General features: G+C 37.2%; 2 protein-coding genes across 2 annotated transcripts; both read left to right on the forward strand.

The window, feature by feature from the left end:
* The first annotated feature begins 1,517 nt into the window (after positions 1-1,517).
* LOC103446095 (kinesin-like protein KIN-8B) lies at positions 1,518-7,558 on the forward strand. The gene is made up of 14 exons (XM_008385157.4): positions 1,518-2,033; positions 2,133-2,204; positions 2,294-2,410; positions 2,566-2,654; positions 2,964-3,108; positions 3,204-3,299; positions 3,521-3,612; positions 4,146-4,394; positions 4,482-4,632; positions 5,053-5,115; positions 5,198-5,434; positions 5,794-5,898; positions 5,995-6,108; positions 6,401-7,558. Exons 1-14 carry the CDS (start codon positions 1,986-1,988, stop codon positions 6,959-6,961), a joined length of 2,139 nt encoding a protein of 712 aa, XP_008383379.2. The 5' UTR covers positions 1,518-1,985; the 3' UTR covers positions 6,962-7,558.
* Positions 7,559-9,050: 1,492 nt separating this feature from the next.
* On the forward strand, positions 9,051-11,876 carry LOC103446109 (COMPASS-like H3K4 histone methylase component WDR5A). Its single transcript, XM_008385178.4, has 2 exons — positions 9,051-9,895; positions 10,924-11,876. The coding sequence occupies exons 1-2, from the start codon at positions 9,227-9,229 to the stop codon at positions 11,212-11,214; spliced, it is 960 nt and encodes a 319-aa protein (XP_008383400.2). The 5' UTR covers positions 9,051-9,226; the 3' UTR covers positions 11,215-11,876.
* Positions 11,877-15,226: the final 3,350 nt, after the last annotated feature.

The raw sequence follows: 15,226 nt of genomic DNA on the forward strand, positions 1-15,226 counted from the left end.
CCTGCGATTATTCACACAGTCTTCACGTGATTGTAGCACTTGAGCGTACTTATTTACACCCAGTTCTGTCATACAGACCACTAGAGGTGGTTCCGACTCATGTGCAGGGATATGTGATAAGCTATGGGTTTAGCCGTACAGGCCAGAAGATGTGGATTCGGCTGACATATTACTTGGATATGTGATGAGTTATGGGTTCAGCCGTACAGGCCACAAGAGGTGATGAGTTATGGGTTCAGCTGTACATGCCACAAGAGGTGGATCCGGCTAACATATTACCGGGATATGTGATGAGCTATGGGTTCAATTGTACAGGCCACAAGAGGTGGATCCGGTTGACATATTACTTGGATATGTGATGAACTATGGGTTCAGTTGTATAGGTCACAAGAGGTGGATCCAGCTGACATATTACTTGGATATGTGATGAGTTATGGGTTCAGTCGTACATGCCACAAGAGGTGGATCCGGCTGACATATTACTTGGACATTGGATGAACTAGGTTCAGTTGTACAGACCACAATAGGTGGATCCGGCTGACATATTACTTTTCATGGATTTATTTCACATGGGTTACTTATTTCATTACGTTGATATATTGGGCATGGCGTACATTTGGATTCTGCTATTCCGGGTATGGTTCGATATTGATATGTATTCTTTTTTTTTTTTGAGAAATTATTCCGGTTTTACGGTGAAAGGTTATTACTTTGATAAATTAAGCTTGTTTTCGCCCACTCACATTTTTCTGTTTTGCGCCCCTCCAGGTTCTAGTAGCAAAGTTTCTGTATCGACGAGAATTCGTGGCACTTCTCAGTACAGGTGGCTTCTTATGAGGATATAATCATTATCTTACTTTGATATACTTTACTTATGCTCAGTATCACGTGTGAATGAGTCCATATCCGCTCACCGCGCACTCGTATATTGAGCCATTTTTAGGTTTAAATTTATTCATTGTTTACGCATTATCACGTTTTATGACTTCGTTGCCTTCCAGGTGTCGGCTAGCACAACTCGATTCATAGTCCTAGCGGACATTCGGGGTCGGGGTGTGTCAACAACGGTAACATTTCTGAATTTTAAAACTTTTTTTTATTTATAAAGGAGAATAATATCAACCGTTGATCTCAGATCCAACGGTTGATATTAAATAAGATTTTTTTTATTTTTTTTACCGTTGCAAATCTGACGGTCCACATTTTCTTGCTGTTGAGATCCAACGAACCATGGGAAGCTTCCCAACGGTAACAATTTGAAACTGCGCCTCGAGCTCCATTCGTTGAAAACATGTCGGGTGACGCGCCCCCACAGGCGGATGCAGTGCACGTGCCTGACAGAAAAAAATAAAAAAAAGGAACTGATGCCTGGCTGACGTCAGCCTTGTGTCAGATAACCTTCAGGCTCCCAGACTGACAATTCGTGATAGGCCTGATGCTCAGGCTTGCCCTGTCCCTCGGGCTCCCACACGCTGGAGTCAATAGGCCGGGCTCTTGGCCCTGTTTGCTGGCCTGTCCCCCGAGCTCCAGCCAACGCTGGAAGTGCCCTCAAGTCGCATCTCATTTACCCGCGTTAATTGCCCTGACCGGTAACCAGCTGGTCCCATTTGTTGCAATACGTTACATTACTAAGATACGTGGAGAGCAGCGAATCATTTCCCGTCTCATCTGACAGAGATTTTGTCATTTTCTCTCTCCTGCCCTCTCGACTGCCGAAACGAGCCTTTGAGTCGTTCGTCCCACGTCTTCTCGCTCTTGGATTCTGCTTCGATTTCCGAAGAAAATGTCGTTTCGCTGAAATGTAGAGGAATTTTGAAGGAATCCGGAGCAAATGCGATTTCAAAAGCTTAATGAATTTTTTTAATTTTTTGAATTGTGGAAAACTAACACTCAGAAATTCAGCTGCGTTGACCTGCTCCGACTGTTAGGGTTTAGGGTTTTGGTGGTGGTGGTGGTGGCGGAAGATGAACCGATGTTGATCAAACATGCCTACCATTAGAGCTCCGGCGACGAAGAAAACTACAACACTCACTGTTAGTATTTGCTGCTGTGTAGATTTCACAGCATCACAGAAATTGCATTTGCCTTGTTTCAGCCTTCAGGTAATTGATTTCGAGCTCGCATTGCTGCAGGTTGCTGTGAAATGCAGGCCGTTGAGGCTGAGGGAGCGCGGTCGCGACATTGTTCGCGTGGTTGACAATAAGGTTTGGGCTGGCGTATACTTTGATTTGAATTTTATGTGAATTTGTGGAATCCGAATGATATTATTCGGAATTTGAAATTTTATTTGTAGGAGGTGCTTGTGTTAGATCCTGATCTGTCAAAGGACTACCTTGAACGAATACAGAACCGGACAAAGGAAAAAAAGTATTCTTTTGATCATGTGTTCGATCCGGTTTCTTCTAATTTGGTACATCAACTACCGAATCTTATGCTTTTTTATTCCTCATGATTTGTTATGGTGTATATATCTGCTTGAAACACTTGATTCGGTATGGTTTCTTATATTTTTTTTGGTTGCTTGTATTTAAAGTATATGTCTTGACAATGTTTGAATATATCCAGGATGTCTACACAAAATGCATATCTTCCGTGATATCTGGGGTTGTTCACGGCCTCAATGCAACTGTGTTTGCATATGGTTCTACCGGGAGGTACTAAACCGATGTATTCTTATTTTTTTTTTTTTTTTCACCTCTCAAGTTCTCAAGGTTTTGATTGACTTTACCAAGTGAGGCAATTTTCATTTATGCAACTCAGTCGTTCACCCTCACTAAACCCTAGTCCTTGGAGTATGTATTTCAGTTCTGAGGTCAATGTATAGATGTGCAAATTAAAAAGAACTGTATAAGTAAAGTCGTCATGCTTTATTTTCAGTGTATGATCTCACCATTCATAATTTGCATTGTCCATTACTTAATATTCTCCAGAATGTCTTGAACTTTGTCACTTTACTTTTTCAGTGGTAAAACTTATACGATGGTTGGGACACAAGATGATCCAGGACTTATGGTTCTCAGTCTGCATACGATTTTTGATCTAATAAAGAAGGACAAGAACTCTGCTGAATTTGAAGTTACCTGTTCATATCTTGAAGTCTACAATGAGGTGGGACATGCAATTTATTAAGAAATTAAATTCATTAACAGTGCCTGTGTTCTTTTTGTAAAAATTGTTTCGTATTTTATTTCCACAATATTTAGGTCATCTATGATTTGCTTGAAAAGTCATCTGGCCATTTGGAACTCAGAGAGGACCCAGAGCAAGGAGTAATTGTTGCTGGGCTGAGGTGTATCAAGGTTGATACTTAGCCATCTGTTTGCATCTGGTTTGACTATCTGTGAATAATTGTCAATCTCTTTCCGGATTTTTATTTTTCCATTTTGTTAAAAGTAATTTGTTAGTTCTTTTGAGTCTCTTTCTAGCACTAATATGAAAGTGATTCTTGAATTGGTCGAACCAATTATGTACTTTGGGAAGGGTTCTTACTCATCCTTTGTGACGTGTTTTACTTATTCAGGTACAATCAGCAGATAAGATTCTTGAACTCTTAAACTTGGGGAATAGCCGACGGAAAACTGAAAGCACAGAGGCTAATGCAACATCTTCTCGGTAGGTTGAATTCATTTGTGTGCTGTGGACATACCATTATCGTTGTTGTCCATTTGAGTTTTAAACTTTTAATCATGCTTAGGACAATAGGCTGTACATAGAAACCACTCATTTTCCAATTTCATATGCCTAAACCTTCTATTACAGATTCTACCATACCTTAGATACCAACAACTGTATAGCTTTATTAGGTTTAGGTGCCTGTTCAATAGGTTCTGTGAATTCTTCTGTTGTCAGATGTCTTGGTTATACTTGCGTATGATTCGTTTCAAACAGAAATTCACAATTCAACTATTAAAATGTACTACATCAAATAGAAAAATTCTGTGTGGAGTTTATTTTCAAAAGTTGAGAATATTTTACAATTGAATGCAGATCACAGAAGTTACAATACTAGTAAAAAGCATTTAAAGTAATAGGTGCTATCGTTTTTTTCATAGTTCCACCAAAACCAGCAAAACCACACTACATTTTGAAAGTAAAGTGTAACCGTGTAACCTTAATTTTCATACAAAGTTTTTCCTGTTTACCAGATCACATGCAGTGCTGGAAATAAAAGTAAAAAGGAAACAGAGAAACAAGTATCGTAATCAAGTAATGCGAGGAAAACTCGCACTTGTGGATCTTGCTGGTAGCGAACGAGCTTCGGAAACAAACAGTGGAGGCCAAAAGTTAAGGGATGGAGCAAATATTAACCGATCACTTCTTGCTTTAGCAAACTGCATAAATGCACTTGGGAAACAGAAAAAGAAGGGTCTTGCTTATGTTCCTTACCGTAATAGGTATATGATTGTAATTTTTATCCTGAAGTCCTCCCTGCTGCTGTAGTTAGCTTCCTGCTACTGTAGTTAATGTTATTAGTTTTGCAGCAAATTGACACGAATACTTAAAGATGGTTTGAGTGGCAATTCTCAAACTATCATGGTTGCTACTGTAACCCCTTTGGACAGTCAATATCATCACACTGTGAATACCTTGAAATATGCTGATCGAGCAAAGGAGATAAAGACACACATCCAGGTGAGAGCCAAATATGCATGAAGGCATTCAATTTGGATCATCAAAACATGATTAAGTAGTAGTCCATTTCGACATTGAAGACAATTAATATTCAGTTTTCATTCTGAGATTGATTAATCTACTAATCCGTCATGATCTCAATTGTAGTACGCTATTAAGAAATTAAGAACTTCAAAAAGGCATTGTGGTTTAGCTTTCCACTTATGTTGCATACTAGCATGTGGTTCTTTGTTGAGTGATTTGTCTATGCTGCATATTGCCTTTGTCGAACTACCAATTTTGTCTTCATATGGGTTTCTTCTATGCACGAATTTTTCGGATTTGCAGAAAATTTCTTTTCTTGTAATCATGTATCACTGGCTAGACTTGTACTTTTATATATGCACTGAAATTCTAAGAACAATCATGTTTAATTCACAGAAAAACATTGGCACTATTGATACCCATGTATCAGACTACCAACAAATGATTGACAGTCTTCAGGTAAGTGGTTGAATTGGTTTCATCTATAAGATTTTATTTACAACTTTTATTTTCTTGGAAGATAACCTATTTCGGACTGCAGATTGAGGTTTGTCAATTGAGAGAAGAACTAGCTGAAAAGGAATCACAGCTAAGTGTCAAACCTGTTGAAAAGGCTGCAGACGATGAACTTTCGTGGTTGAATATTTTGAGCCATGAAACCAGTGAAAATGTTCAGGAAAGGATAAACTTACAGAAGGCATCATTTGAGCTTGAGGAAACCAATCTTCGTAACCGGATTGAACTCCAACATCTTGATGATGCTATAGCAAAACAACAGGTTAGAAGGTCCCGCATACAATGCAGTTTTATTGAAAAGAGTTTGCATTCTGCACATTGTCTTGTAGCGCCCACAATTCATCTCAATTAAATTAGTTCAGATTTTTTGCTCAGAATAAAAGCCATGACATTCCCGAGAAACGACTTTGTTATGGACTATAATTCCTTTTCGTTCCCACTTTTCTTGTTTTGTAAAGAGGTTTTGTAGCTTCAACCAGATGTGGAGATGAAATAATGTTAACTTTCTTGCATTTATTTACTTTATTGGGGAACTGAATATGATATGATTATTGAAAATTTTTGAGATAAATTTTTTCTGATAATATAAACTAATTCTTGAGTACCTTTACTGTGTTACAGGCTATTGGAAACGATGGTGAAATTTTAGATGCCATGCGAACGAGGCGACAAGTTATTTTGGATAACATCCGGGACAATGATGAAGCTGGTGTTAATTACCATATGGTAATATCTCAGCTGTAATCAAACTCACAAAAAAAAAAATACAACTTTTATCAGCTTTTGATTTTATTGCCAAGTTGCCAACTCTACTTTTTGTAGGAAATCGAAGCAAATGAGAAGCATCGATGCAATCTTCAAAATATGATTGAGGAGGCCATTGGTAACAATGGAAATAAAACGTACTTGCGTATTCTTAGTCAATACAGGCTCTTGGTGAGTTGATTAAACCCAGACTGAATATACATATACTGGACAAAATAAATTAGGAAATGACTGTTTTGAGTTGAATATGCATTTATTTGAAACTCTTGACCAAAAAAAACTTGACCAAGATCATTGACATATATTTTATGTTCTCTCGAGAAAAATGCTTATCTAATGCCAATGACAGAAGTTTTCATAAGATATTACCATATTTAATATATTCTACAGCTCAATTTCTTATTTTTGCATATTTGTGGTAAACTTTCTGTTAGGCGTAACAGTTTTACTTCGATTAATATAGGGAATGGCGAATACTGAGCTTCAGTTTGAAATGGCAATGAGGGATCAAGTGATTAACAACCAACGGGAAGCACTGCTAAACATGTGGGACTTGCTTATGGGGTTAGGACTTGATGAGAGACAGATCATGGACCTTGCATCTAAAAAGGGAATAACAATAGAAGAAGACTCTACAATGACACCCCATCTGGGGCTTTCTGCTAAGGAGCAATCACCAGATTTGGAATCTGGAAAATATTCTTCTTTTTATCCTTGTCGTGGCATGGGGCATATGTATTCAAGATCGTCTTCCACCTTTCAGCACTCTCAAGAGTTAGGTCCGAGATCATTGCCCCGGGGGCATTTGGATTTGACTGAGTCTTTTTGCAGAGAGGAACACCACAGTTCGTATTACTTACTGTCACATGATCAGTTTCCTTCAGCCTGTATGAGTATGAGGACAAGTAGTGAGCACTGGGTTGGTGGAAGGTCAAGTCCGTGGTTTGAAACTATCAATAAACATCCTCAAGATTTGCAAAAATCATATCCAGTGACAGAGAACTCAAGCTTCAGCAGATGGTAAAATCTGTATACCAGCGTCTTCTTTCGGTGTTGATTTTACCAAGCAGAACAAGGTATTTGCAATGATTGTACTGGTGGAGTGCTAGTTTTGAGGCTACATCTGTACAGCGGTCCTCCTGATGTAACGAGTAGCAGCCAAGTAGATTTATATGTAGGCCACAGTGGTACAATTCAAGGTACGCGTATAACCCATTCAACTGCTGAGATTTATCCCACGTTCTGTACAGGGCCAATTTCTTTTGGTTCCAGATAACCCTGATGCACAGGCCTCCCTTCTAATCTTCGGTAGCATTGTTGTAATTAGTTTTTACCCCTTCTCTAACCTTATCGTTCTTTGTTCGCTATCTTGTTCCCCGCATGTAAGTGTGTTGTAGTGTTACGGTCTCTGTGAGGTTAACTTGGCAAGTAGTTTTACTGACTGTATGCAAAGAGGGGGGTTTTTGGATAGGAGGAAGAAGAGAAATGCAAGGGGTTGGTTAAAAGAGGTACGCCTAGTCTTCTGAAACTCCGCCTCGCGGAATATAGTGCTAGTGCTGTGTACATATGTTATCAAACTTATTACAACTTTCCTGTGTGTTAATTGTTTCATTTCTTTGAAGTTGTAAGTATTTGTCTCTTTCGCTTCTAGCACCAACCTAGAACTAAAAGAACACAGCAACAAATTCTTAAACAAAAGCAAGGCAAAAAAACGAGTTTATAACTCAAATTTCAATATGATAATTCAAATAACTTTCACATGTGCTCTTTTGTTATTTGTTGTAGAAAATTTCGAGTTTATAGTAACGATACAAAATTAACAATATAATAAACAAACTTTGGCGGCACAACTATTCAAATTGATGATGTCGCGATCGTATAATTGATAACATACGAAAAACATGATCATTATGAACAATTTTTTCCAACATAAAATGTGTAAAAGTATTTACATATCTTCACTTTTATAAGTAAAGCTGTTTAATTTCTTATTCTTATAATGAGTTGTTCATTTATTTTATTCATTCAGATAACTAATTGATTTTCAATTCGAGTAACTTTTTTTAATAGTGCTAATCTTCAAATACAACTGAAAAAAAATTAAACGGTTTGAAGATGAAACCACACACATATACACTGTAAAAATATATTTAATATATATATGGAAGAGTGAAGTTTGAGAGAGACGTGAAAAACAGAGAGAAAGAACATGAAATAGGTTTAAATTTTTATTCTTTAAAATTTAAAAATGAGAGAAATGCTATGATGACATGTGAATGAGCAAAGAAGAAAAAACAACAAAATTTGTCTTTTGCGAAATTACATTACAGCTCATAATTTTATTTCGTAATAGAAGATGAAATTGTTTTTTCAGCCCTCTTTGTTTGTTAAGAGAGTTTTGTTAATAGATAGTTTACAAATTTGCATTCCCTTTCGCCCTTAGAACATATTTAAAAGAAATGTCAAATTTTAAAAATCAAAATGATATTTGATGGCTTATATGGCAATTTGACATTTTGTACAATTTTTTATTTTTATTTATTTTTTCTTAAAAAAGGGGACGATTGGTGTCAAGCCACAATTATCCACCTCTTCAGGGTCCAAAGAGGCTATGGAGAATTTCACCATAACCTGGCCACAATCAAGTAAACTTACTAGCTCAAAGCATCTAGAACCTCCAAATATATTAAATACTAAGATAATGCTAGAGAGACTAAATTCATAAACATATACTTAAAGTACTACTTACAATTAGTCTTGGGAAACGGATCTTCTTCGGATCCATATATATTAAGCCTGCTGAGCATGCGATTCCGGCTGGTGAAATTTGATCCAAAGGTTACAATTATTATAACTTTTAGAAGGTCTTCTATTTGTAATTATTGGATCAAATTTCAACGATTTAGATCGCTTGCTCAGCATGCTCAATTTTATTGAATCCGAAGGGAATCCGGTTCCTTACCCTTGGATTTGTAATTCACTGTAGGAAAAGGACCCGTAACTCACTCTTGACAGATTTGATGACTTGGAGAAAATTCCAAAATGTAAAAGTATTTAAAAAGCTAAACTTCCAAGAGGGGTTGATCAAAAGGACAAAATATAATAAATTAAAGAGAATAAAAACGGGTGGCACGCCATCAGACTTGTTTAGAAGAAAGTTTTACCTTTGACAGGAACCATCCGCATGAGCACTTGAGCTATATATATGCTGTTATCCCTCCGAAAATCCTAAAACCCCGGAAAACCCAAACCCCCCAAAATCAGCAACCTAAACCAAATCAAATCGCCAATGTCGAAGGAACCATCCAAGACCTTCAAACCCTACACCCTCTTCGAAACCTTAACGGGCCACAAGAGCGCCATCTCCGGTGTCAAATTCTCCTCCGACGGCCGCCTCCTCGGTTCCGCTTCCGCCGACAAGACCATCCGCACCTACTCCCTTTCCTTCCCCGATGACTCCTCCACTCCCACCATCTCCGCCGCCCAGACCTTCGAAGGCCACTCCCAGGGCGTCTCCGATCTCGCCTTCTCCGCCGACTCTCGCTTCATGGTCTCCGCCTCCGACGACAAGACCCTCCGCCTCTGGGACGTCGCCACCGGCCAAACCATCAAGACCCTCCATGGCCACACCAACTACGTCTTCTGCGCCAACTTCAACCCTCAGTCCAATATGGTCGTCTCCGGTTCCTTCGACGAAACGGTGCGTATTTGGGATGTCAAGACCGGGAAATGCTTGAAGGTTTTGCCGGCTCACTCCGACCCTGTCACCGCCGTTGATTTCAATCGGGATGGCTCGGTTATCGTTTCGAGCAGCTACGATGGGTTGTGCAGGACCTGGGATGCCTCCACTGGCCACTGCACCAAGACATTGATTGACGATGAGAATCCTCCGGTTTCGTTTGTTAAGTTTGCGCCTAATGGAAAGTACATTCTTGTTGGCACTTTGGATGACACTCTGGTAAAATCCCAATCCCCATTTCTTCTTGTTTTTCGTAATTTATGATTATCGTGTTTAATTTGAATGGCTTTGTTTGAATTCGCTATCGATGCTCATTGAGAGCTTCAAAATTCATGGTGGTGGAGGCTAAATACTGATTAGAACTCTGTTAATTGGGTAGTGGAAAGTAGACGTTAGGAGGGGACTCATGACAAAATATTAATTCCGTCCTACTTGTTCTTACTCAAGTTTCCAACCTTTTCGTATGATGTTATTTATTTATAGGTGAAATGCCTGATAATTGGTTCTGAAACATCTGAACTAGTTCTTTCGGCCAGGTTTATCTGTTGATGCCACATTTGACGCATTGCTTTCAGCATCCGACAGATCGGGCTTTACTGCTTTTTGCGTGCTTTTTTTAACAATGCAGCTTGAACTAGATTGTAGGTTCAATAAATTTTCCTTGGAAAACTGATTTAGGGCATATGGGTATTTCCTGTGGTGAATTGGTAATGCTCCCTCTTTTTTTGACATTCTTCGCCACATTTCTGGTACTTTTTGGTTTTCTGTCCATTTCCTTTTGCAATTTTTGGTATGTTCCCTGTGCATGATTTGAACACAAACAAGTGGGTTTATCCTTTGGTTATGATGTTGTATGCATGAAAGTACAATAGGGAGAACAATTGACTATGTTAAATCAATTTGATAGACTGGAACGGTTATTATTACATGCACATTCACCAACCTTTTTACTTTTTAGAGAGGAAGCGAGGAAGGGGGAGGCAAATATTCCCGTCTCAAGTCATCTCTTTCTTCTCTACCCTTCTACTTTTTCGAGAGGGAGTGGGGAAGGGAGAGGCAAATATTCCCATCTCATGTCATCTCTTTCTTCTCTACCCTTCCGGGCCTTCCCTCTCTCCTATATCTTCATTTTCTTTTATGAAACAAAAAAATAAAGAAGAAAAACGTGAGCAACTGAGCACTATATTCATTTTCCGGAAGTAATTATTGCATGCAGCTGATCTGGAATTTCTATCTTGTGTCTGCAGAGGCTCTGGAACTTTTCAACTGGGAAATGTCTAAAGACTTACACCGGTCACAAGAGCTCGAGATTCTGCATTTCTTCTGCATTTTCTGTGACAAATGGGATATACATTGTAAGTGGTTCTGAAGATAATTGTTTGTACTTGTGGGAATTGCAAAGCAGGAAGGTAGTTCAGAAATTGGAAGGTCACATTGACACCGTTATATCAGTATCATGTCACCCAACTAAGAACATAATTGCTTCTGGTGCACTTGGGAATGACAAGACAGTGAAGATCTGGACTCAGGAGAACTGATTCATTTCGGTTGTTGTAAATGATTGCATCTGTGGCACAGAGATTTGGACTTGAGGAGGGAGACTGATTTGATGTATTACAAAGTTTGTCTGATTCCCCATTTTGCTCGACTCTTACATTCTTAACCTTTTTTAGTAGTTATCTGATTGTATTTTAGAACTTTGCTTCTTAGATATCAGTTTAAGGTCAATTCTCTTAATTATAATTTAGGCATGTCTTGTAGTTGGTTGTTGTCTGGAGGACAAAAAGCTTTGTAACTCAAAACGACTCTCCTTCAATGCAGTCAGTGATGTTTCAAAATTGTTCATGTATGGTTTATCAGGGCTGGGAGAAATTGTGAAGCAGAGTATATACTCCAAGTCGTTGTGGTAAACAGAGATCAAAGTTTGGTCCAGACTCTTTTTGTGAGATGTCCAGGGTGTGCTGAATCTGAAAACTGTTGACGTAAGAGTGGTCTGCTTGGTGCTTGTGGACAGACAGAGATGTGTGGTATGAAAATACATGTTGGTTTCTCAATGCAGGTTTGTGAGCTTTTCTCCGAACTCTGAAAATGTCTCCGTCATCTTTAATGGTCTGATTTATATGTTCTTTAGTGTTGCATGTTAGCGCATGTTGCATATTGTACAGTAGTTTTCGGTTAATAGATGTCTGTTTGAATGCTATGTGGTGAACAGCATTGAATTGATTGATTAGCTTGATGCAAGTCCTGAATGTCTTGAGCAGCATCAACGTGGTTCCTTCCGATTTATTGATCTTCATTTTTGTCATGATAATGGTGGAAGATTGAACACTTTGTCGCGGACAGCGTTTCTGCTATAGTGCTGCATTGTCTCTATAATCATGCAGGGTCCAAAGACCTGGGGATATAGTAATGTCTTTTTAAAATGCGATCCTTTCTGTTGATCTTCTAACTCATGGGACACCGGCCATTTCTTTGTTTTTCGATCAATACGGCATTTTTGTGGCCAACACACTTTTTCTTGTGTTTTCGGTGACTTTTCTTTCTTAACGGAGCTCTGTACCAGAAGGCAAAAAGGAAGAGTGCAGAACGGAAGTGCGTTTAAGTAAGCATGTTGTTCAGCTACTTGTTCCCAAAAACATAAACAGATTAAACTTTATGAATTTACCAAACGATCCTCCGAACATGCCTACGCATCTTCAGTATATGGGTGATACACACAGATGCGGATCCATAGAAGGACAAGGTGGTCCCAAAGATCCTCTGGAGGCCGGAAAACACCTATGGAGGTTCTTCAGGGACCCTCCAAATGTTTCGATGGAGAGTCCGACCTACGTCTAGGGTTATATACGGGTTCCGTCCAACACTCTGTTTATTTTGTTAGACGACACATAGTTAGTTAAGTCAAAATTCGGGTGCATGATGCATCCATCGAGGAGACGTGAGGTTGCATAACCTTTGCCGCAAGGAAGAAGGCCCATGTTGACACTCTTGTTTTCTTGGTTCTTCCTCGTTGTTTCTTACTTCATCTTATTAATACTAGCATTTGCTTACACACTTTGTGTGTATGAACATATTATTTTAGAAAATGAGGAGAGGGGGAGAGAGATAACGTGGGAGGTTTTTGTTTTCGGTATTTTTTATTTTTTTTTTAAATATTGGAGGTATTTTAACATCACCTGTAGGCGATGTTTTAATAAAAAACTGTAAAATTTGGACTTGTGAAATTTCATTATTGCCCATCATTTTTTTTTTTTGTGTGATAGAAAATTAAGTAGTTTTTTCATAATCTTTTAGTTGACAAAGAGGATTTCATTAATTAATAGAGATTAAATGGAATGGACCGTTTCACATAACATGACCCTCACCTAATATGGGCTAGCATTCCCAATGGACTTAAAAGTGATAAAGCCCAAGAAGTTGACCTTTTATTTAGATAAGATAATAGAGAAAATTTCTTATCATTATTTTAAGAACAACCAGTTTTATTTTCTTTCTCCATAAAGTATAGTAAAGCTTTATGACTTGGCTAAAAAAGACATTTAGGTAGACTTTGTAATAGGTAATGTTGTTTTTACCATGATTTATAAATAAAGAGTGTAATTTTTTAATTTCTCAATGTTCTTTTCGTCCAATTTTTTTTTAACTTTTTACATTAGGATCTCCGATGTCAAAATTCTGAATCAGCTACTGTATACACACATGCAATTGGGAAGGATACATTCATTGAATTCATGGCACACTGACACTGAGCTTTTGCACATGCATTTGGGAGATTAATGAATCATGACATACTATGTATTTGATTTGTTGTTCATGCTTATTTTTATATATTGATTCTTCTGCCTTTTGATTTTTATACATTGATTCTTGGGAACTTTAACGAAAAGCTCCCGGTACTGTTTACTTTAACGAAAAACCACATTTTTACACTAAAAAGTCAATCTTGGTACTATTCACTTTACCCTTTATTTTGTCCTTATCATTAAAACTCAAAGTTTTCAAACCTTTTTCATTAGTTTTCCTTTGATTCTTATGTCATTTGATTTTATTGATTGATGATACACTTAACTTAATGGATCAGTATGCTTACTGCCATGAAATTGTGCACAAAGATTCTTAAATTATGCCATAAATTTCGCTCCATTGTGCTTTTGTTTTTGGATTCAATATAAAAAGGGAAATTTGAAACATGTGACTGAATAAGAGCTAGTTGGCACTAGTACTACATTTTAATCGTTTTTTTTCTTCTACTTATAAGTAAGAGATTTTAGCTCAAAATTACAATACTGGCGGATAAAAAAATATTAAGAGTTGGTTTGTAACTCTACTACAATATTGTTTTGAGGAGCTTCCAGTGTAGTAACTAAAGAGAGGCTTATTATTGTTCAATATATATTTTCTCAGTTATAGTCATAGTCATATAGCTCAATTTCATATAGGAAAGTGATTTCCGTGCATTTTTTAAATCTTGTATTGTATAAATCACAGTAAAATTAAGTTAGAAATAAAGAGAGTATTCGAGAAGTAGAAAGACAAGTGTGCATAAATCGCTTCACATTACAAATATATGTATTAGGTTTGTGATAATGCGAGACATTTACTTGTTGTACCAACTGAGAGTTGTATACACATCAAACTGTAATACATCTTAGAAAGAATAACTACTCATCTCAAAAACTCATTTATAGAGAAAAAGAATGACTACAATTTTAAATGATTACAAATGACTACTTATTCACAGTGGAGAATGAATGTTATTTATATGGGAACCTAGATTTTTGGTTTATAAATGTGAACCCTTTCGCATTAATTAGCAGTTTCGAATCCTAAAAGCTATCTAATATATTTCCTAATTTCAAATACATGATTTCAACGGATAGTTTGTTACAGCAACGGCTCCATTATTTTCAACGGATAGAACTTTTTTTTTGTTATTCTTTTTTTTCTTCACATATAAATTAAGGCTAACGCTAGAGACACTAAATTTGTAAATAAGACTTTGTAAACTAAATGACATGGAAGTTGATGATTGAATTATTACTTAACCATTAATAAACGTGCTTATTTTTATTGGTGACACATCATTTAGTTTGCAAATTTTATCTACAAATTTAGTCTCCCTAGCATCACCCTTAATATAAATATGACATAATTTTTCTTAAAGAACGTGTATCATTCACAAACTTCTCAATTTTTGTTTCATTTGCCAAATTTGTTATTTGTAACTATTTTTTTTTTGTCTATTTCATCCTTTTCCACCAATGGTGGAAAAATCACAAAAAGACACAAATTACTCAATTGAGGAAGATGTAGCACTACGTCGAGCATGGATTGTGATTAGTGAAGATCCAATTGTTGGGAAAAATCAAGCTGGGACAACAATATTACTTTGTGGCGTTGTTTAAGAAAAAAATGTTGTACTTTGTGTTTAATTTTTTTAGGTTGAAAAGTTTATAAAAAAAAAAGTGATGAAATTTAACATTGGTAGTTTAGACATAAACCAAAAACATAAATAAACCAATGGATGAGATTGAGATGAGATAACCTAAT

The sequence above is a fragment of the Malus domestica genome, chromosome 01 (genome assembly GCF_042453785.1).
Source record: "Malus domestica chromosome 01, GDT2T_hap1".
Classification (NCBI taxonomy): domain Eukaryota; kingdom Viridiplantae; phylum Streptophyta; class Magnoliopsida; order Rosales; family Rosaceae; genus Malus; species Malus domestica.

Coding starts and splice junctions, on each gene's coding strand:
- LOC103446109 (XM_008385178.4), top strand. CDS start 9,227: ATGTCGAAGGAACCATCCAAGACCTTCAAACCCTACACCCTCTTCGAA. Junction 9,896..10,923: donor GCACTTTGGATGACACTCTG/GTAAAATCCCAA, acceptor TTGTGTCTGCAG/AGGCTCTGGAACTTTTCAAC.
- LOC103446095 (XM_008385157.4), top strand. CDS start 1,986: ATGCCTACCATTAGAGCTCCGGCGACGAAGAAAACTACAACACTCACT. Junction 2,205..2,293: donor TTCGCGTGGTTGACAATAAG/GTTTGGGCTGGC, acceptor TTTTATTTGTAG/GAGGTGCTTGTGTTAGATCC. Junction 5,899..5,994: donor CTGGTGTTAATTACCATATG/GTAATATCTCAG, acceptor TACTTTTTGTAG/GAAATCGAAGCAAATGAGAA.